At 42.8% G+C, this 22,934-nt stretch overlaps 1 protein-coding gene across 3 annotated transcripts in view; it reads left to right on the top strand.

Annotated features, from left to right (window-relative positions):
- Window positions 1–1,346: 1,346 nt before the first annotated feature.
- Window positions 1,347–22,934, top strand: part of LOC120029108 (carboxypeptidase D-like) — a 35,836-nt gene continuing 14,248 nt past the window's right edge. For 2 of the 3 annotated variants that reach the window (XM_038974413.1, XM_038974412.1), the window contains exons 1-2: window positions 1,347–2,130; window positions 3,310–3,557. In XM_038974413.1, coding sequence (XP_038830341.1) covers window positions 1,472–2,130; window positions 3,310–3,557 — 907 coding nt within the window. In that variant the 5' untranslated portion in view covers window positions 1,347–1,471. Of the gene's footprint in view, window positions 2,131–3,309; window positions 3,558–21,834; window positions 22,044–22,934 lie in introns of those variants that run through there. The other variant, XM_038974414.1, reaches the window with a different exon arrangement.

Here is a 22,934-nt window from a genome sequence, read left to right as displayed (position 1 = left end):
GCCTCCAACTGTTTTTAAATGCTAGTAAAACTAAGTGCATGGTCTTCAACCGATTGCTGCCCGCACCCTCTGGACGGTTCTGACCTAGAATATGTGGACAACTACAAATACCTAGGTGTCTGGTTAGACTGTAAACTCTCCTTCCAGACTCACATTAAGCATCTCCAATCCAAAATTAAATCTAGAATCGGCTTCCTATTTCGCAACAAAGCCTCCTTCACTCATGCTGCAAAACATACCCTCGTAAAACTGACTATCCTATCGATCCTTGACTTCGGCAATGTCATTTACAAAATAGCCTCCAAAACTCAACTCAGCGAATTGGATGTAGTCTATCACAGTGCCATCTGTTTTGTCACCAAAGCCCCATATACTACCCACCACTGCGACCTGTATGCTCTTGTTGGCTGGCACTCACTACATATTCATCGTCAAACCCACTGGCTCCAGGTCATCTATAAGTCTTTGTTAGCTAAAGCCCCGCCTTATCTCAGCTCACTGGTCACCATAGCAGCACCCAGCCGTAGCACGCGCTCCAGCAGGTATATTTCATTGGTCATCCCCAAAACCAACACTTCCTTTGGCCGCCTTTCCTTCCAGTTCTCTGCTGCCAATGACTGGAACGAATTGAAAAAATCACTGAAGCTGGAGTCTTATATCTCCCTCTCTAACTTTAAGCATCAGCTGTCAGAGCAGTTTACCGATCACTGTACCTGTACACAGCTAATCTGTAAATAGCACACCCAACTACCTCATCCCCATATTGTTACTTATCCTCTTGCTCTTTCCCCCCCGCAGTATCTCTACTTTTACATCACCACCTGCACATCTATCACTCCAGTGTTAATGCTGAATTGTAATTATTTCGCCTCTATGGCCTATTTATTGCCTTACATCCCTACTCTTCTACATTTGCACACACTGTACATAGATTTTTCTATTGTGTTATTGACTGTACGTTTGTTTAAGTGTAACTCCGTGTTGTTGTTTTTGTCGCACTGCTTTGCTTTACCTTGGCCAGGTCGCAGTTGTAAATGAGAACTTGTTCCTAACTGGCCTACCTGGTTAAATAAAAGTGAAATAAATAAATAAATATTGAGAAAACAATGGCAATTTACAACCTACCATGTTTTATAAATATTCATACAATGCATTGCACTTTTTTGGAGGGGGGTTATTACAATACTGACTAATATTGTCAGATATACATTTTACAGAACTAAAATACACTACTACTGTACTGTAGTCTCAAATTATATATTCTGCAAGCCACTTTAAAAAGAGGATCCTCCTCAAGAATAGTGACATCAAAACAAAGCCCCGCCCCTATGAACGCTTAACGGGAAGTTGAATGCATACAGGCAGGCTGGCCGGAGAGACAATACTCTAGGTTAGCTCGATAGCAATGTTCTAATCGTTTACCTTTTTATTTCACAAGACTGGATATTCAAGAGGTAGGAGAGTAGGAAACATGGCAACATATTTGCTGGAGCATCGACATACAGCGCCGAAACTATGCGTCTCACTTTTCGTCTACCTCCTTTTTGTTGTTGGCCCCATCACGGCTCTCAGCGTCGGCGAGGCGAGGCTTGTCAGAAGCAACACCGTCGCGAAAGTGGAGGTAGAAGACTATACAAAATACTACAATTATGTCGAAATGACCCGGCTACTGAAGTTCATGGCCATGAAATACCCTTACATCTCCAACCTGTCCAGTATAGGCCAGTCCGTGCAGGGCAGGGAGTTGTGGGTTATGCGAATCACAAAGGACCCCAAAGCTGACGTACCGGGAAAACCCAAATGTAAATACGTGGGGAACATGCACGGGGACGAAACTATCTCGAGGCAGGTGTTGGTGTACCTTGTGAACTACCTACTGACGAGGTATGGAGAAGACCCGCGTATCACGGAGTTGGTGACGAGCACGGATATTTACATTATGCCCAGTATGAACCCAGACGGGTTCGAAAGGTCCAGAGAGGGGGACTGTAGTGGCGACGCTGGGGGTCGTTCCAACGCCAAGAACATGGACCTCAACAGAAGTTTTCCTGACCAGTTTGACAAAATCAACGTCCAGAAAGACGATGTTCCAGAGGTTACAGCTGTCATTAAATGGATCCTGGAGAAAAAGTATGTATTTCTTTCTTTCTCTGGTCAATTTACATAGACCTACATACAACATTATTTGTGTTTGTTTAGCTCACATTGTTTATAACCTAATTCAGATGGCTCAAATGTATGGGCTACACCAGGGGTAGGCAACCCTTTTCCTGGAGTGGCGCAGGTACTTCAGAATTTTTTTCCAACATAGGCACCACACCTGACAAACTGAGATGATTGATTGCCTAAATTCAACACACCACACACCTGTTCTTCCAGGTCGGTTAAATACAAAATATGAAGTGACTCCAGGACCCTGAGCTCCACAGACATCGCTTACTGCAAATGGTAACTGCTGCACCCAAGGACTTTACTGGCAGCCTGCATCTGTCGTTGTTCCTATTGTTCTTAAGCACCTCCTCATGGACCCCAAATACCACCTCCCTCCCCCCCTGAAGGATCTCTCCATTTACCTAAGGGCCCACTGTTGCCAGCTAACTGTTGGGAATGCCCTCGATCAACATCAGACTCCAATAGGCCAACATAAGTAGCCTGCCATACTACTTTAGGCCGGCTACCTTTGTCTAAAGACCTGTCAAAACAAGCACTATACCTTCCAGCTGTCACTAAACAAACAGCTGTTGAAAAACATCTAATGATGTTGGCTGGAGTCTTTGCCAATTTCAAGGGCCTTTCTCTGACACCGCCTAGTATAGAGGTCCTGGATGGCAGGGAGCTCGACCCCCGGTGATTTACTGGGCCGTGCGCACTATCCTCTGTAGCGCCTTGCGTTTGGATGCTGAGCAGTTGCCATACCAAGCGGTGACGCAACCAGTCAGGATGCTCTCGATGGTGCAACTGTAGAACTTTTTGAGGATCTGAGGTCCCATGCCAGATCTTTTCAGCCTCCTATGGGGGAATAGGCGTTGTCGTGCCCTCCTCACGACTGTGTTGGTGCGTTTGGACCTTGATAGGTCCTTAGTGATGTGGACACCAAGGAACGTGAAGCTCTCGACCCGCTCCACTACAGCCCCATCGATGTGAATGGGGGCGTGCTCGTGTGTGTACTTCAGATCAGCCTTGGATAGTGAAAGGTTTCCCCCCCTTCCCCTTGGCCTTGATAATAGTATGTAGGCTGCAGACAGTAGATACCAGGCTTACTATATATCCCCTGCCTCCTGATAACATTGTGTTGTTATGTCCCTCCAGGTTTGTCCTGTCAGGGAACCTGCATGGTGGCACTGTGGTGGCCAGCTACCCCTTTGATGACTCAGCCTCCCACAAGATGCAGGGTTACTACAGCAGCTCTGTGGACGACAACCTGTTTAAACACCTGGCGCTGACCTACGCCAAGAACCACCCCGTCATGAGGACCGGGGAACCCAAGTGCCCAGATACCCCCGACGAAACTTTTGAGGATGGCATCGTCAACGGGGCAAAGTGGTATGATGTATCCGGTAAGACTTTTTCCTTCTTAACTGTCAGACCACTGATGATGCTCTTTTTTTAGGTAGGTCATGTTCTTTTTCCTTCTTCGTTTGTTGAAAAGAGGTGATGGTTCACACACAAAGTAGCCTAGACCAGGTCCAATATCTTCCTTTCTTGATTTCGAATATATTTTCTTCTCTTCTTCGTAAGTTGTTTCCTTGGCTTCTTCAGTTGCTTTTTTTGATTGTTTAACTCAGTATCCCTCATCACTCAGAATAATCGCACATTGTTGAGACAGAGAGCGGAGTGCTGGGTTGCCATGACGACTACGTCTATTGGTGTCTATTTTGAATTTGTCTCTTCTCGGGGACTGACAAAATCATGTGGTATTTTTACTTTTCAGGCGTTCATAATTAGTTGGAGATCAGGTTTTACTCAGCTCAGTGTTGTATGAGTTCATGGCGACACCTTGAAATGAATATCGAATGACATGTACTGTAGGGTATTAAAGGGTATTTGATAACATGTATAGTGAGGGCTTTCACTACCATGGTACAGGCCTACTTTTTGTCATTGGGACAAAGCCTGATGTGTGATGTATAGGCTATGTGTTGCCATGAAAAGGGGTTAATTAATTAGTGTGATGGTTTCCTCTGTCTTTGCTACTGTACATTTTCCATGGCCCAATTTTCACAGAATATCTTCCCCCCCACTCATTTTGGGTCTATTTGAGAACCAAACCAGCAGATCCACAGTCTAGTCTTAATTTAAAACCCCACTAATTAGGTTATTTAATCAGAGTATGGCTTTGAACATACAAGAAGAATTAGCACTGAATTTTCACAGTGAATTATTGTAATATTTGTTTGTGTCAATTAATGCCACAAGGGATCGGTTGCCATCTGGCGATTTGACACCAAAATAAAATTGAAATCATTCATAATGTCATTAATTCATTCATTACAGGTGTTCCATTGCACTGACTTCACTATCTAGCAAAGCAGCTGTGGCAGAGGACAACAGACCCAGCTAGCTAGTATTGTTTTATTCACCTCTGCAAGACAGACCTGCTCTCTGTTCTCCTCACAGAAAGCCTGACTGGTCTCAGGTTATCCTATCCGTCTTTTACGAGCTGTTTGTGTGTGCGTGTGCGCGTGCGTATGTGAGAGACACGACCTGTCCATGCAGCTTGCTGCCCCCCCCCTTCATGTTCAGGAATACCAGTGTCTGTGGTCCACAGGCAGTAACCGGACCCCCAGTCTCTGTGTTGTGCTGTGTGGCTGCTAGCAGGTCAGGGGTTGGGAAGAGAGCCAGACTAGGGGTGATGAGATGATTCTGTACATGTGCGCGCATGTGCGTATTTACAGTGAGACTGTTTATCATGTGTCTGTGTGAGTCAAATAGGGAGTTGTGAGTTCCATGTATTTTCTCAGACATTCCTCAATAATCCCTGAACCCGCTCTAACAGACTGCCTCTGTTTCAGTTGTAAATTATGACTCAGCAGAAGACTAATTCTGGTTTCTTCATCATCACTCACCTGAATCTAAATTGACTGCCTCCGTGGTTAATGGAGACTGCAGGAGATAGAGTTCATCTGATGCATAGATCTGTCTTCTATAAGCACTGTTAAAGGAACAGCAGAGGTGTCATTTAAAGGTGAAACTAGGAGGTGTAAGGATTAGGTGTCTTAACCAGTTTTAATTTATTTTATTTAATCTTTATTTAACCAGTTGAGAACAAGTTCTCATTTTACAACTGCAACCTGGCCAAGATAAAGCAAAGCAATGCGACAAAAACAACACAGAGTTACACATAAACAAACATACAGTCAATAACACAAAGGAAAATAAAAATCTATGTACAGTGTGTGCAAATGTAGGGAGGTAGGCAATAAATAGGCCATAGAGGCAAAAATAATTACAATTTAGCATTAATACTGGAGTGATAGATGTGCAGATGATGATGTGCAAGTAGAGATACTGGTGTGCAAAAGAGCAAGAGTGTAAGTAATAATATGGAGATGAGATAGTCAGGTGTGCTATTTACAGATTGGCTGTGTACAGGTACAGTGATCGGTAAGCTGCTCAGACAGCTGATGCTTAAAGTTAGAGGGAGATATAAGACTCCAGCTTCAGTGATTTTTGCAATTCGTTCCAGTCATTGGCAGCAGAGAACTGGAAGGAAAGGCGGCCAAAGGAAGTGTTGGCTTTGGGGATGACCAGTGCAATATGCCTGCTGGAGCGTGTACTACTGGTGAGTGTTGCTATGGTGACCAGTGAGCTGAGATAAGGCGGGGCTTTACCTAGCAAAGACTTATAGATGACCTGGAGCCAGTGGGTTTGACGACCGATATGTAGTGAGTGCCAGCCAACGAGAGCATACAGGTCGCAGTGGTGGGTAGTATATGGGGCTTTGGTGATAAAACGGATGGCACTGTGATAGACTACATCCAGTTTGCTGAGTAGAGTGTTGGGGGCTAATTTGTAAATGATATCGCCGAAGTCAAGGATCTGTAGGATAGTCAGTTTTACGAGGGTATGTTTGGTGGCATGAGTGAAGGAGTCTTTGTTGCGAAATAGGAAGCCGATTCTAGCTTTAATTTTGGATTGGAGATGCTTAATGTGAGTCTGGAAGGAGAGTTTACAGTCTAACCAGACACCTAGGTATTTGTAGTTGTCCACATATTCTAGGTCAGAACCGTCCAGAGGGTGCGGGCAGCAATCGGTTGAAGACCATGCACTTAGTTTTACTAGCATTTAAAAACAGTTGGAGGCCACGGAAGGAGTGTTGTATGGCGTTGAAGCTCGTTTGTAGGTTTGTAAGTACAGTGTCCAAAGAAGGGCCAGATGTATACAGAATGGCGTCGTCTAATGAAATATGAGTCCATTCTCTGATGAACTTTGAGAAAAGACTTACACAATGCTCAATGAGGAAATGACAGGACTGAAATGTACCCAACGATATCGTAGGATCTTATTAGAACATTACGAATGTGAGTTTAGAATCTAGATAATTGTCATTATGACCTTCCCGAGAGGTGACTGTTGAGAAATAATAATAGGGAGAGGGAGGGAGAGAGGGAAAGTTTAGGTACCTGGTGGTGTGGGTTGACTTGGATAATTGCAATAGATGACTGATAACCTTTTGACAAGCTTTTTTTGTAGACTCATTTTATAGCGAGTTTACCTCTTTCCTGTATGCCAGGGGTGTCAAACTCATTCCATGGAGGGCCTAGTGCAGCATTTCCCAAACTCGGTCCTCGGGACCCCAAGGGGTGCATGTTTTTTCCCTAACACTACACAGCTGATTCAGATGATCAAAGCTTGATAATTTGTTGATTATTTGAATCAGCTGTGCAGTGCTAGGGCAAAAACAAAAACGTGCACCACTTTGGGTCCTAAGGACCGAGTTTAGGAAACCCTGGCCTTGTGTGCTAGTTTTTCCTTTCAACTCAATATTAATTAATGAACAGTTTATAAACTACTTGGGCCTATAGCCTATTCATAGCCTAAATCATTTTAAGTAGCCTAGTCCTTTTACTAACCAGCAATACCCACTGCTCTGTTTCTGAACATTCATATTATTCATCTTTTTTTAACCTTTATTTAACCAGGAAAACCCCATGTGAGACCCAGAGTCTCTTTCAAGGGAGACCTGGCCAAGAAGGCAGAAACAATCAATACATTACTGAATTAAAACAAATACAACAACATGATCCAGCCTTAAAAAAGCATTACACTCTATCAGTGTCTCCCATCAAATTGTTAAATTAATTCAGTGGCACTAACATATTGTAGATTGTAGACTATTCCATGCCTCTGGTGCACAAGATGAGAAGGCAGTCTTGCCTAATACTGTAAATGTCCTGGGGACTTTAAGTAGCAACCACAAAGCAGACCCGGTATGGTAACTGCTGGTGGTGAAGGAGACCAGACTACGGAGGTAAAGAGGGAGTTTACCCGAAAGGGCTTTGTAGATGAACACATACAAATGTAGCTTTCTGCGCATATAAAGTCAGGTCCATGCAATGGTGGGTGAGTGACTTGGTATTTGTAATAAAGTGCAAGGATGCATGATTAACAGAGTCCAGTCTCTGTAAGACAGAGGAGGCTGTATACATATATATAGTTGAAGTCGGAAGTTTACATACACTTAGGTTGGAGTCATTAACTTGTTTTTCAACCACTCCACAAATTTCTTGTTAACAAACTATAGTTTTGGCAAGTCGGTTAGGACATCTACTTTCTGCCTGACACAAGTAATTTTTCCTACAATTGTTTACAGACAGATTATTTCACTTATAATTCACTGTATCATAATTCCAGTGGGTCAGAAGTTTACTGTGCCTTTAAACAGCTTGGAAAATTCCATAAAATTTTGTCATGGCTTTAGAATCTTCTGGTAGGCTAATTGACATAATTTGAGTCAATTGGAAGTGTACCTATGGATGTATTTCAAGGCCTACCTTCAAACTCTGTGCCTCTACTTGACATCATGGGAAAATCAAAAGAAATCAGCCAAGACCTCAGAAAACAAATTGTAGACCTCCACAAGTCTGGTTCATACTTGGGAGCAATTTCCAAACGCCTGAAGGTACCACGTTCATCGGTACAAACAATAGTATTCAAGTCTAAACATCATGGGACCACGCAGCCGTCATACCGCTCAGGAAGGAGACCCGTTCTGTCTCCTAGAGATGAACGTACTTTGGTGCGAAAAGTACAAATCAATCCCAGAACAACAGTAAAGGACCTTTAAGATGCATCGGTCCATGGAACCCTTAACCGATCCAAATGTATATACTCTGTCAGAAAAACGTCATGAATCGTTGGTTTATGTTTTCTACCTTCTAAAAATACCTCATATTTTGTGACAACTGCGTTAATCTACAAGTCATTTTGCATTCCGAACAACCTCAATATCAGCAGTCTAGTCACACTGCGCACTGTGCTCTGCTTCATGCGCTGTCCACCTTATTCCTGATCTTGCACATCTGTGCGGCACCTATTAGGCTTTATTATTGACTGACAGCCAATTGATTTGATAGGTTATTGTTATCAAATGCGCTGTTGAAAGTGGTGTTTTACCGGAATATAAGTAAGGTACCAGAGACACAACTCATCTGGCTAATAGCCCAAATGCTGAACAGGGTTTACATCAGATTTTATTTTAATCAGGTTCACCATCAGTAATAGTTTTGGTTGTTTTGCTTTATGCAATCAGTGTATATGGTCATTTTTAGATATACAGGGTAAAGTTGATAATTTCATAATGATGACAGCCATCATCACTTTTGCAAGGGAAGCGGCACTGCATTGTCGAAACGGGAGGAGCTCACTTCATAGAAACTTCCAAATGGTCAAAACCACTTCATTTTGAGACTGGGTGAAATCCGAAGTTCTGCTATATATTCATTGGCTATGTCATGGCTAATTTGTAAAGATACATATTGATACATTACTAGCTCACTTTTAAGTGGGTGATGGTTTAAAGCATTCATTGCCTCCCCCTAATCTAATAGGGGGGTGGTAGATGCCTTATGGCTCAGGTGACTAGATACACCATAGACATATACATCATACACACAGGCAGACAGACGTCAGCTCAAACAGATCCCACTCATGAGCTCCATCAGAAGCAGATTTAAATTTACTGTGGTAAATGAATGTTTATTCACCAAATGTTAATGCATTGAACCGAATCTCATTGATTTGTTTGTCTAATCATACCAAATCCCTTCGAATCATTTCAAACTAAAGCGTATCGTTCCTGCATTGTATGATGCACCTACTATTTAACCTTTATTTAACTAAGCAAGTCAGTTAAGAACAAATTCTTATTTACAATGATGGCCTACCCCGGCCAAACCCTAACCCGGGCGACGCTGGGCCAATTGTGCGCCGCCCCTATGGGACTCCCAATCACGGCCGGTTGTGATACAGCCTGGAATTGAACCAGGGTCTGTAGTGACACCTCTCGCACTGAGATGCGGTGCCTTAGACCACTGTGCCACTCAGGAGCCCTATAGGTCTGTTATTTGTTTTTCATAACTGATAGTTATCTCATAGATGGGCTGTTGTCTTCTAGCTCACTGACATCACAGCTAACCTGTTAACAGCCATCGGGACAAATCATTATGCTGTAGTAGAGAACTATATTGAAGAACATATGTGGCCTCATTTACGGTTACAACACTGAAGGCCGATTTGCTCCAGCTCTGCACTGAATGTTATTCAAACAAGGTTGTTTTCCTGCTAGCCGGATTAGGTACCCTGTATTCATAGGCCTTGCAGCTTTGTGTTTGCAGCTTTTGTCTGGATTCTGGAATGAATCAACTCTTTACTGGCGAATGAGAACAGGGCTGGTTGAGCAAGGTAGTAGGTCACTGTGGTTTGGGTAGGAAGCCAATACAAACAGGATTGCAGGGTTGGTAGCCTAATGCTACAAACATTCATCACTGCAAACAGAACAACAGACATATGGTGTTTGTAGTGATGACAAGGTTAGTTCTGGGGAATTTCTCTCTTTTAGAAGTCAATTGCCATAAGACTCCCACTTGTCGAAGGTCTGTCCTCTTATGATTATCAAAGTCAGTCAATTATCTACTTGTCTTGGGATGTGAAGTTAATGTAGGGCAATTCCACTGTAATGGAATTGTGCTGAGACTCAGATTTTTCACTTAAAATGTATGCCAAACAAAAAACATTGATTTCAAGCTCTATGCATAAGGACTACTCTTAACAATTTAAACAGAACATTTTACAAAAACATATTCATTGGAAGATTGCATATTCGGGTATTATTCTATACACTGGCTATTAAGTAAGCATTTCACTGTAAGGTGTACACTTGTTGTATTCGGAGCATGTGACAAATAATATTTTTATTTGATTTTAGATTTGATCATTTTAATGAGCTCCGCCAACAAACAAGACCTAATTTGGTTGGTCCGGACTGGACCAAATCTGAACCAATCATACATGTTTATGTTTCACAAGTACAGCACAGTGCAGTAGAGTTCAGTATAGTAGAGTAAACTTCAGTACATTTATAGTGTACTCAACTCTAGTGTGCTCAACTGTGTACTGTACTCCACTACTCTACTGTATAGTACAGGAATGTACTGAACTATACTTGACCTCTCTTTACTGTACTGTGCTCCACTGTACTGTTCCGTCCAAACTTGTGAAACATGGACGCCTATGATTAGTTCGGATTTGGTCCGGACTAGAGGTCGACCAATTATGATTTTTCACCGCCGATACCGATTATTGGAGGACCAAAAAAAGCCGATGCCGATTTAATCGGCCGATTTATTAAAATGTATTTGTAATAATGACAATTACAACAATACTGAATGAACACTTATTTTAACTTAATATAATACATCAATAAAATCAATTTAGCCTCAAATAAATAATGAAACATGTTCAATTTGGTTTAAATAATGCAAAAACAAAGTGTTGGAGAAGAAAGTAAAAGTGCAATATGTGCCATGTAAGAAAGCTAACGTTTAATTTCCTTGCTCAGAACATGAGAACATATGAAAGCTGGTGGTTCCTTTTAACATGAGTCTTCAATATTCCCAGGTAAGAAGTTTTAGGTTGTAGTTATTATAGGAATTATAGGACTATTTCTCTCTATACCATTTGTATTTCATTAACCTTTGACTATTGGATGTTCTTATAGGCACTTTAGTATTGCCAGTGTGACAGTATAGCTTCCATCCCTCTCCTCGCTCCTACCTGGGCTCGAACCAGGAACACATCGACAACAGCCACCCTCGAAGCAGCGTTACCCATGCAGAGCAAGGGGGAACAACTACTCCAAGTCTCAGAGCGAGTGACGTTTGAAACGCTATTAGCGCGCACCCCGCTAACTAGCTAGCCATTTCACATCGGTTACACCAGCCTAATCTCGGGAGTTGATAGGCTTGAATTCATAAACAGCAGAGCTGCTGGCAAAATGCATGAAAGTGCTGTTTGAATGAATGCTTACGAGCCTGCTGGTGCCCACCATCGCTCAGTCAGACTGCTCTATCAAATCATAGACTTAATTATAACATAATAACACACAGAAATACGAGCCTTAGGTCATTAATATGGTCGAATCCGGAAACTATCATCTCGAAAACAAGACGTTTATTCTTTCAGTGAAATACGGAACCGTTCCGTATTTTATCTAACGGTGGCATCCATAAGTCTAAATATTCCTGTTACATTGCACAACCTTCAATGTTATGTCATAATTACGTAAAATTCTGGCAAATTAGGCGGCCCAAACTGTTGCATATACACTGACTCTGCGTGCAATGAACGCAAGAGAAGTGACACAATTTCACCTGGTTAATATTGCCTGCTAACCTGGATTTCTTTTAGCTAAATATGCAGGTTTAAAAATATGTACTTCTGTATATTGATTTTAAGAAAGGCATTGATGTTTATGGTTAGGTACACATTGGAGCAACGATACGCACCGCATCGATTATATGCAACGCAGGACATGCTAGATAAACTAGTAATATCATCAACCATGTGTAGTTAACTAGTGATTATGATTGATTGATTGTTTTTTATAAGATAAGTTTAATGCTAGCTAGCAACATACCTTGCATTCGCGTATCAGGCAGGCTGCTCGTGGAGTGCAATGTAATCAGGTGGTTAGAGCGTTGGACTAGTTACCTGTAAGGTTGCAAGATTGAATCCCCCGAGCTGACAAGGTAAAAATCTGTCATTCTGCTCCTGAACGAGGCAGTTAACCCACCGTTCCTAGGCCGTCATTGAAAATAAGAATGTGTTCTTAACTGCCTTGCCTAGTTAAATAAGGATTAAATAAAGGTGTAAAAAAAACAAAAAAACGACCAAATCAGTGTCCAAAAATACTGATTTCCGATTGTTATGAAAACTTGAAATCGGCCCTAATTAATCGGCCATTCCGATTAATCGGTCAACCTCTAGTCCGGACCAAATGGACGAATATGTTTGGGCCGAATTAAGGCTGGTCTAGACGTCTTAGACGTCTGTGGACATTTGAAATCAAGGCTGGTTGGGACCAGACCAAAAAACGGTGTCTGTGGACGTTGAAATCAAGGCCAGGGCGGACTGACCAAATTTAAACTACATTTCAATGTCCATGGACTTCCGTGTTGGTCGGTGCTCAGTGGATGAGGATGCTGGTTACAGTAAATGGAAAGAGAGGGGGCTCATGGGTAGGTGTAAGAGTCGGGAGAGGGAGGTTGGTAAAGGGAAGGAGAGGGACTGCAGAAATTCTGTTACAATTTTTTTTCTGAACTTCTGTTACTGATTTGGTAAAATAATTTCCTGTTTTAGTCACTTATCAATTATTTTTCTGAATTATTATCAGTAAAAACATTAACTAATTGATAGGTCTACCTTGTTACTTCTGTGAACTTTAATTATCCTCCCTCCTTATATGGGAGAACATTTAGAAAATACCGTAAAGATATGTGGGTTTTTAGTAACGGAATTCCAAGACACAAGCCAATGTTTTATTTTGATGTACAGTGCCAGTCAAAAGTTTGGACACACTTACTCATTCAAGGTTTTTTTTTTTTTTTTTTTACTATTTTCTACATTGTAGAATAATAGTGAAGACATCAAAACTGTGAAATAACACATTTGGAATAATGTAGTAACCAAAAAAGTGTTAAACAAATCAAAATATGTTTTAGGTTCTTCAAAGTAGCCATCCTTTCCCTTGATGACAGCTTTGCACACACTTGGCATTCTCTCAACCAGCTTCATGAGGAATGCTTTTCCAACAGTCTTGAAGGAGTTCCCACGTATACTGAGCACTTGGCTGCTTTTCCTTCAGGTCATCTGATGCAGCACTCCATCACTTTCCTTCTTGGTCAAATAGCCCTTACACAGCCTGGAGGTGTGTTTTGGGTCATTGTACTGTTGAAAAACAAATGATAGTCCCACTAAGTGCAAACCAGATGGGATGGTGTATCGCTGCAGAATGCTGTGGTAGCCATGCTGGTTAAGTGTGCCTTGAATTCTAAATAAATCACAGACCATGGCACCAGCAAAGCACCATCACACCACCTCCTCCATTCTTCACGGTGGTAACCACACATGCGGAGATCATCCGTTCACCTTCTCGGCGTCTTTTGGTTGGAACCAAAAATCAAAAATTTGGACTCATCAGACCAAAGAACATATTTCCACCGGTCTAATGTCCATTGCTCATGTTTCTTGGCCCAAGCAAGTCTCTTCTTCTCATTGGTGTCCTTTAGTAGTGGTTTCTTTGCAGCAATTAGACCACGAAGGCCTGATTCACACAGTCTCCTCTGAACAGTTGATATTGAGATGTCTGTTACTTGAAGTCTGAAGCATTTATTTGGGCTGTAATCTGAGGTGCAGTTAACTCTAATGAACTTATCCTCTGCAGCAGAGGTAACTCTGGATCTTCCTTTCCTGTGGCGGACCTCATGAGAGCCAGTTTCATCATAGCGCTTGAGGGTTTTTGCGACTGCACTTGAAGAAACTTTCAAAGTTCTATACATTTTCTGGATTGACTGTCCTTCATGTATTAAAGTAATGATGGACTGTCATTTCTCTTTGCTTATTTGAGCTGTTCTTGCCATAATATGGACTTAGCCTTATTTTGGGAAAAGACCATCTTCTGTATACCATCCCTACCTTGTCACACACAACTGATTGGCTCAAACGCAAGAAATTCCACAAATTAACTTAACAAGGCACACCTGTTAATTGAAATGCATTCCAGGTGACTACCTCATGAAGCTGGTTGAGAGAATTCCAAGTGTCCAAAGCTGTCATCAAGGCAAAGGGTGACTACTTTGAAGAATCTCAAATATAAAATATATTTGTTTAATACTTTTTTGGTTATGATTCCATATGTGTTATTTCATAGTTTTGATGTCTTCTACATTATTCTACAATGTAGAAAATAGTAAACATAAAGAAACTCTGGAATGAGTAGGTGTGTCCAAACTTTTCACTGGTACTCTATTTCTAATAACTTGTAATACTTTTTCTAAGACCCCTTTTCCATCTGTTTGACATGAAACCAAAGCCTGTGCTTATTCCAATATTTTTTTAATAAGAAATGGTTGAAAATGGATACACGCCATAATTCCTAAAAAAAGATTGACTCTTAGCTTTCATTTGACACTCAATTTGACATGCTCCTATGATCGTGCTTCTATACCTGCATTACTAGCTGTTTGGGGTTTTAGGCTGGGTTTCTGTACAGCACTTCGAGATATTAGCTGATGTACGAAGGGCTATATAAAATAAACTTGATTGATTGATTGATTGATCTTCACATGTTGGTGTTTATGGGTTCTTTTACATGGAAGTTACCTGAACAAAAACTTTCTGGGAGCTTACATTTAATATGTAGTGTTAAACCAAAGCTTATTTCGTTTTACAGTAACATACCATACTTGTTTTTTTTGTTTTTTTTTACAGTAACTTACAGCTAACTGGCTGCCAGCAAGTTACCATAAAAACAACTGGATTTTCTTTTTTACAGTGTAATGTTACATTCATTCCTGTTCACTTTTCTCTTTGTCCGCTACCACTTCAGAGTAAAGTGAAGAGGGAGTAACAGGCCTAGTGTATTTACATTTAACCCCACATAGCCTCTTTAACGCCGTTCGTTCTTATATTATGTATCGTTGGGGGCTTTGGCCAGGGCATGGGTCAGGTGAAAGATATAGACACAATGGTTACCTCACAGTGAGATGATGAGCAGTGTTTTCCCTAATTGCCAGCCGTCGTCTAAACAGCCGATAACAGACTCATTGTCGGCCGGCTACCTTTTCCACTTCACTTCAGGCTTCTGCTCATTTAAAAGTTTCAAGTTTGCTAGTCAGAAAAGTCTGTATAGCCTTCTCCCGCTAGAATGAACGATATGCATCTTCTATTGATACGACAGGCGCCTGTCAGTCACAAAGCGAGCGATGACCTGGAAACACTGCTGGTTTGTCAGTTGGCTGTCTGTCCCTCCGCTTGGTACCTGTGTTGTTTTTGTTATCTGTGGTTGGCTGCAGTCAAATTTCTTTTCACGGAGGAGGGAGAGCATGATGCTCTTTCATCTCCTGTGAGTGAATTTAGACGTCCCATTTAATGTAAGTGGTAACAATGAGTTGAAATCCACTTAATTACTGTTTTTTGGCACATTCATTTATTTTATGTTGCGTGTTTCAACTTTCATATAACCAGCCACGGAGTTGGGTGCATAGGCCATTTACTTTCCTTTGATTGGCGACCGAACAGCAAATGTTGGCTAGTTTATAAAAGGTGTCGAACTGACAAAATAAAGTACATCTCCTTATATCCCTTCGCTATTTTTAAATCATACAATATGGTTATGTCCATGGTATCGCATTGGGACAAGTAAAACAAATCTTGTTTGTTCACTCTGGCCAGTTTATTAGGTACACCACCCTGTTCACAAATGGTTCGCTCCTACAGCCAATGAGTCACGTGACTGTGGCTTGCTAAATAAAGCAGGTAGACGGTCATCGAGGCATTCAGTTACTGTTCGAATGAACGTTATAAGGAGCAAAATGAGTGACCTTAGTGACTTTGAGCGTGGTATACTCGTAGGTATCTCAGAAACGGCCTGGCTCCTGGGCTTTTCACGCACAACAGTGTCTAGGGTTTACCAAGAATGGTGCGACAAACAAAAACATCCAGTCAGCGGCAGTCCTGTGGGTGAAAAAAAACGCTTGTTGATGAGAGGTTGAAGGAAAATGGCAAGAATTGTGCAAGCTAACAGGTGGGCAACAAACAGACTAATAATGGCTCCATACTACAGTGGTGTGCAGAACGGCATCTCGGAACGCACAACTCGTTGGTCCTTGTCACGGATGGGCTACTGCAGCAGGCGACCACATTGGGTTCCACTCCTTTCAGCTAAAAACAAGAAGAAGCCACTCCAGTGGGCACGCGATCACCAACACTGGACAATTGAGGAGAGGAAAAATAATCCCGGTTGCGTCATGCTGATGGCAGAGTCAGGATTTGGCGTAAGAAGCATGAGTCCATGGCTTCATCCTGCCTGGTGTCAATGGTACAGGCTGGTGGCAGTGGTGTAATGGCATGGGGAATGTTTTCCTGGCATGTTAGGTCCCTTGATATCAATTGAGCAACGTTTCCATGCCCCAAAGAATTCAGGCTGTTCGGGAGGCAAAATGGGGTCTCACCTGGTACTAGCGATTATCTGCGGCTACATTTTGAAAACATTCAATGAAGATGTTGAATCCTCACTGCAGGAACAGTAGGTGGTGTTAAGAGAGCCTCATTCTGGTCCAAAATATGATAACAGATTGAAGGTTATAAAAGGTAATGATACTTCTATGGTATTATTAAAGATATTGATATAGGCCTACTGATTAAAGTGTCAAAAATGTAGTAGTCAACTGCTGCTTTCTGTGTAGCAAAGCCCATTTTTAACACCTGCTTCATTGTGCACCGCCACTTTTATACAATATGTCGGGTGGTCTTACCACTGAAAATGTTTGCATTTTTAAAACCATTTTCCTGCAATTCTATATTGTTTCTCAGACTATACATGTGACTTTATTCTCAAGAGGACAGGTTTAATGTTAAAAAGGTTATCTTATTTAAAAAATTGACCTGATCATAGGCCTAGACGATATCTGAATTCATTTTTACTCAATACCACAACTCATTTGATCAATTTGGGAGGTAAAGTCTTTAAAGTATTAAATAATTTAGTGCAGTGTATTTTGGATGGAATCAAGCTGTTAGAATGTACCAGAGGCCACCAAAATAGAGCTCGTTCTGCAAAGTAGCCAGCCGGAACTCCCTGGCTGGCTACTTTTTCCCTATTTAGCTGCCTACTCCATGTACTTAGGGAAAACACTGGATGAGGGTGTGTTTAGCCTATTCCAGGAGAGAATGACTTGCCTCTCTCATTGAAGCCACGGAAGTTCAAGGCCGACCACGGTACTGCAGGTATTGTTAGCAGAAAACAGGATCCCCATTATAGTGAATGTAAAAATGGCAATCTTTATGTAAATTGAAAAAACATCTAAGACAATCATGGCATCAATAATTGCTTCTAATACACCAGATGTATGTCATTGAACCGATTATTTTAAAATAGCACACAGAGGAAATTCTAAGGATAATTTAGTTGCTACAGTACAAGTACCCGGTCGGCCTTCAACTCAATGAGAGGGGGCAGACTGCAATGTCACTTCCTGGAGTAGCTCAAACTGCGCATGTTATGTCTCCATGAGACGTCATCTTAACCGACTTCATTTGGCTTTAATGCACTATTGAGTATTCACATAGGAATGAATGGTATCACACGATTGATGGCTTTGTCCATTCATACACTACATGATCAAAAGTATGTGGACATCTGCTCGTCGATCATCTCATTCAAAAAATCATGAGCATTAATATGGAAGTGGTCCCCCCTTTGCTGCTATAACAGCCTCCACTCTTCTGGGAAGGCTTTCCACTAGATGTTGGAACATTGCTGCGGGGACTTGCCTCCCTTCAGCCTCAAGACCATTAGTGCTCTTGTGCTGATGTTGCTTCCAGAGGCTGTTTGGGACTCAGTAGTGAGTGTTGCAACTGAGGACAGAGTTTTACGCGCCACCGTTTCAGTATTCGGCGGTCCCGTTCTGTGCGCTTGTGTGGCCTACCACTTCACGGTTGAGCCATTGTTGCTCCTCGACGTTTCCACTTCAAAATAACAGCACTTACAGTTGACCGGGGCAGCTCTAGCAGGGCAAAACTTTGATGAACTGACTTGTTGGAAAGGTGGCATCGTATGACGGTGCCACACTGAAAGTCACTGAGCTCTTCAGTTAGGCCGTTCTACTGCCAATGTTTGTCTGTGTAGATTGCATGACTCTATACACCTGTCAGCAACTGTTTTGGCTGAAATAGCCGAATCCACAAATTTGAAGGGGTGTCCACATACTTTTGTATATATCGTATATATACAGTCATTGGTGTATCCTGCCGGGAGGGAGGATGTGGAGGTTGGGGCTGATAGGCTAGATGTCCTGTCATGAGCTCTATGTCTGGAGGATGTTTGCTCTCAGATATTGTCTACTATGACATGTCATATGATACTCACATTACAGGTGCCGCCAGGCAAATCGTTAAACATGAAAAGTCACTGTAAAATTACTATTATTAGGAGCATTGTTACAATGCACACTGTACAGTCTTTTTCATGCTAAGGTTATTAGCCAGTGTCCATAGAGGCACTGTCAGAGACATAGCCTAGGCCTGTTGCACCCTGTTGGTGTCACCATAGGGGACTAAGCCCTTGGGAACTATTCTAACTAACATCTCTAAAGTACTCTCTAACAGGCTCACATGGGACACCACCATGTTGATCTGTTTCACTACAGCTGTCAGCTTAGCATAACTAGACTGGGGCTTGCACACACCCTGCCATTTAACAGCCATGCAAGGCAGTCCAACAAGTGTTGCAATGTTTCCTCTACCATGACTCAAGCAAAATATTATGAGAACTGTAGAAATATATTTTGTGCTATGCCGCCGCCATAAGGCCTGGCATCAAATAGATTTATAATAACCCACCACACAACTGTCTTGTGGTTTTATATCTAAACTCTTCAAATCAACGTTTATTTGTCATGTGCGCCGAATACAATAGGTGTAGACCTTACAGTGAAATGCTTACTTACAGGCTCTAACCAATAGTGCAAAAAAGGTGTTAGGTGAACAATGGGTAAGTAAAGAAATAAATCAACAGTTAAAAGACAGGCTATATACAGTAGCAAGGCAATAAAAGTAGCGAGGCTACATACAGACACCGGTTAGTCAGGCTGAGGTAGTATGTACATGTAGATATGGTTAAAGTGACTATGCATATATGATGAACAGATAGTAGCAGTAGCGTAAAAGAGGGGTTGGCGGGTGGTGGGTGGCGGGACACAATGCGGTTAGCCAATGTACGGGAGCACTGGTTGGTTGGCCCAATTGAGGTAGTATGTACATGAAAGTATAGTTAAAGTGACTATGCATATGTGATAAACAGAGAGTAGCAGCAGTGTAAAAAGAGGGGTTGGGGGGGGGGGGGGCACACAATGCAAATAGTCCGGGTATCCATTTGATTACCTGTTCAGGAGGCTTGGGGGTAAAAACTGTTGAGAAGCCTTTTTGTCCTAGACTTGGCACTCTGGTACCGCTTGCCATGCGGTAGTAGAGAGAACAGTCTATGGGTGGCTGGGGTCTTTGACAATTTTTTAGGGCCTTCCTCTGACACCACCTGGTGTAGAGTTCCTGGATGGCAGGCAGCTTAGCCCCAGTGATGTACTGGGCCGTACGCACTGCCCTCTGAAGTGCCTTGCGGTCAGAGGCCGAGCAATTGCCGTAACAGGCAGTGATGCAACCAGTCAGGATGCTCTCGATGTTGCAGCTGTAGAACCTTTTGAGGATCTCAGGACCCATGCCAAATCTTTTTAGTTTCCTGAAGGGGAATAGGCTTTGTCGTGCCCTCTTCATGACTGTCTTGGTGTGTTTGGACCATTCTAGTTTATTGTTGATGTGGACACCAAGGAACTTGAAGCACGCACCCCTGTGGAGCTCCCGTGTTGAGGATCAGCGTGGCAGAGGGAACCGATTTATTTGTGTTGCTACCTACCCTCACCACCTCGGGGCGGCCCATCAGGAAGTCCAGGATCCAGTTGCAGAGGGAGGTGTTTAGTTCCAGGATCCTTAGCCTAGTGATGAGCATTGAGGGTACTATGGTGTTGAACGCTGAGCTGTAGTCAATGAATAGCATTCACACAAGTGTTCCTTTTGTCCAGGTGGGAAAGGGCAGTGTGGAGTGCAATAAAGATTGCATCATCTGTGGATCTGTTTGAGCGGTATGCAAATTGGAATGGGTCTAGGGTTTCTGGGATAATGGTGTTGATGTGAGCCATTGCCAACCTTTCAAAGCATTTCATGGCTACAGACATGAGCTGGTCTGTAGTCATTTAGGCAGGTTGCCTTTGTGTTCTTGGGCACAGGGACTATGATGGTTTGCTTGAAACATGTTGGTATTACAGACTCAATCAGGGACATGTTGAAAATGTCAGTGAAGACACCTGCCAGTTGGTCAGCACATGCCCGGAGCACACGTCCTGGTAATCCGTCTGGCCCCGCAGCCTTGTGTATGTTGACCTGTTTAAAGGTCTTACTCACGTCGGCTACGGAGAGCGTGATCACACAGTCGTCCGGAACAGCTGATGCTCTCATGCATGCCTCAGTGTTGCTTGCCTCGAAGCGAGGATAGAAGTGATTTAGCTCGTCTGGTAGGCTCGTGTCACTGGGCAGCTCGCGGCTGTGCTTCCCTTTTGTAGTCTGTAATAGTTTGCAAGCCCTGCCACATAAGACGAGCATCGGAGCCGATGTAGTATCATTCAATCTTAGCCCTGTATTGACGCTTTGCCTGTTTGATGGTTTGTCGCACGGCATAGCAGGATTTCTTGTAAGCTTCCGGGTTAGAGTCCCGCACCTTGAAAGCAACAGCTCTACCCTTTAGCTCAGTGCGAATGTTGCCTGTAATTCATGGCTTCTGGTTGGGGTATGTATGTACAGTCACTGTGAGGACGAAGTCCTCAATGCACTTATTGATAAAGCCAGTGACTGATGTGGTGTACTCCTCAATGCCATCGGAAGAATCCCGGAACATGTTCCAGTCTGTGCTAGCAAAACAGTCCTGTAGTTTAGCATCTGCTTCATCTGACCACTTTTTTATAGACCGAGTCACTAGTGCTTCCTGCTTTAATTTTTGCTTGTAAGCAGGATTCAGGAGGATAGAGTTGTGGTCGGATTTACCAAATGGAGGGCGAGGGAGAGCTTTGTATTTGTCTCTGCGTGTAGAGTATAGGGGATATATAATTTTTTCCCCTATTGTTGCACATTTAACATGTTGATAGAAATTTGGTAGAACTGAGTTAAGTTTCCCTGCATTAAAGTCTCCGGCCACTAGGAGCGCCGCCTCTGGGTGAGTGGTTTCCTGTTTGCTTATTTCCTTATACAGCTGACTGAGTGCGGTCTTAGTGCCAGCATCTGTCTGTGGTGGTAAATAAACAGCCACGAAAAGTATGTCTGAAAACTCTCTAGGCAAGTAGTGTGACCTGCAATTTCTCACAATATACTCTACTTCAGGCGAGCAAAATCTAGAGACTTCGTTAGATTTCGTGCACCAGCTGTTGTTTCCAAATATGCACAGACCGCCCCCCCCCCCCCCCCCCCCCCCCCCCCATCCTCCTACCGGAGTGTGCTGTTCTATCTTGCCGGTGCAGCGTATATCCCGCTACGTTAGCGAGTAGTATTAACGGTAACGGCAGCTTTCCCAGTCGCCTTCTCCGGGTCCTTACCAGGCATCCTTCTCTTTGTCTTCTGTACCTGCGTCGCTTCCTCTTGCAAATAACGGGGATGTCGGCCCTGTGGGGTGTTTGGAGAATGTCTTGTGCGTCGTCCTTGTTGTATAATTTTTTGTCTAATCCGAGGTGAGTGATCGCTGTCCTGATATCCAGAAGCTCTTTTCTGCCGTAAGATACGGTTGCAGAAACATTATGTACAAAATAAGTTACAAATAACGCGAAAAAACCCACATAATAGCACAATTGGTTGGGCGCCCGTAAAACTGCTGCCATTTCTTCCGGCGCCATTTTACAACAGTCTTTACCAGTCAACCAAAACCACAGTACCCAGAATTAATCTGCATGCCAGGCAGTTACAGTGATGCAGCCATTTGAGAGGATGTTCAACAGCTGCATGTACCACTCTGGCTTGTATTCTAGCTTGTCCTGGGCTGACTCAGTATTGTGTTAATAAGGGCTTACTCTGTGCTTTCGGATACCTTTCCTCTCTGTGAGAAGTAGCCTAACACACACACATTTAACCCTGATGTGTGTGGATTAAACAGCCGCCATACTGGATATTACTTTTTTATTAACTGGTCCCATGTAAATTATTACAGTCACTAACTAATGATGGCTGGATGGACACTCACTTCCTCTCCCCTCTGTTTCTCCTCCTCCTGTTCCCCTCCTTTCCCTCTCTGTGTCAAATACCTTTTGAAGATTCCTGTATTAGGGCCACATCCTGTAGTTGGCTAAATCACAAGCAGCCACGTTAGTTGTCTCTGCTGTGTGTGTGTGTCGTTTGATTATGTAAATGCTGAATCTGCTGTGTTGTATCTTGCCCACATCACGCTGTCTTAATATCATATGCACACAGCAGCATTTCTAACCTGAGGCTGGTAGACCTCACACATTCAGATGAAAGAGCTGGCGTTGTTGCTTGTGCTGTTTGTCTCCTGTGAATTAGTGTGTGGGTGCGTGCATTTGTACCCTGGATTGTGTTTGTTTAAGGATGACAGAGTGACTTGGCCTTGT

This window comes from Salvelinus namaycush, chromosome 34, assembly GCF_016432855.1.
Source record: "Salvelinus namaycush isolate Seneca chromosome 34, SaNama_1.0, whole genome shotgun sequence".
In the NCBI taxonomy this organism is placed as follows: domain Eukaryota; kingdom Metazoa; phylum Chordata; class Actinopteri; order Salmoniformes; family Salmonidae; genus Salvelinus; species Salvelinus namaycush.
This window is presented reverse-complemented; position numbering and strand designations above follow the sequence as displayed.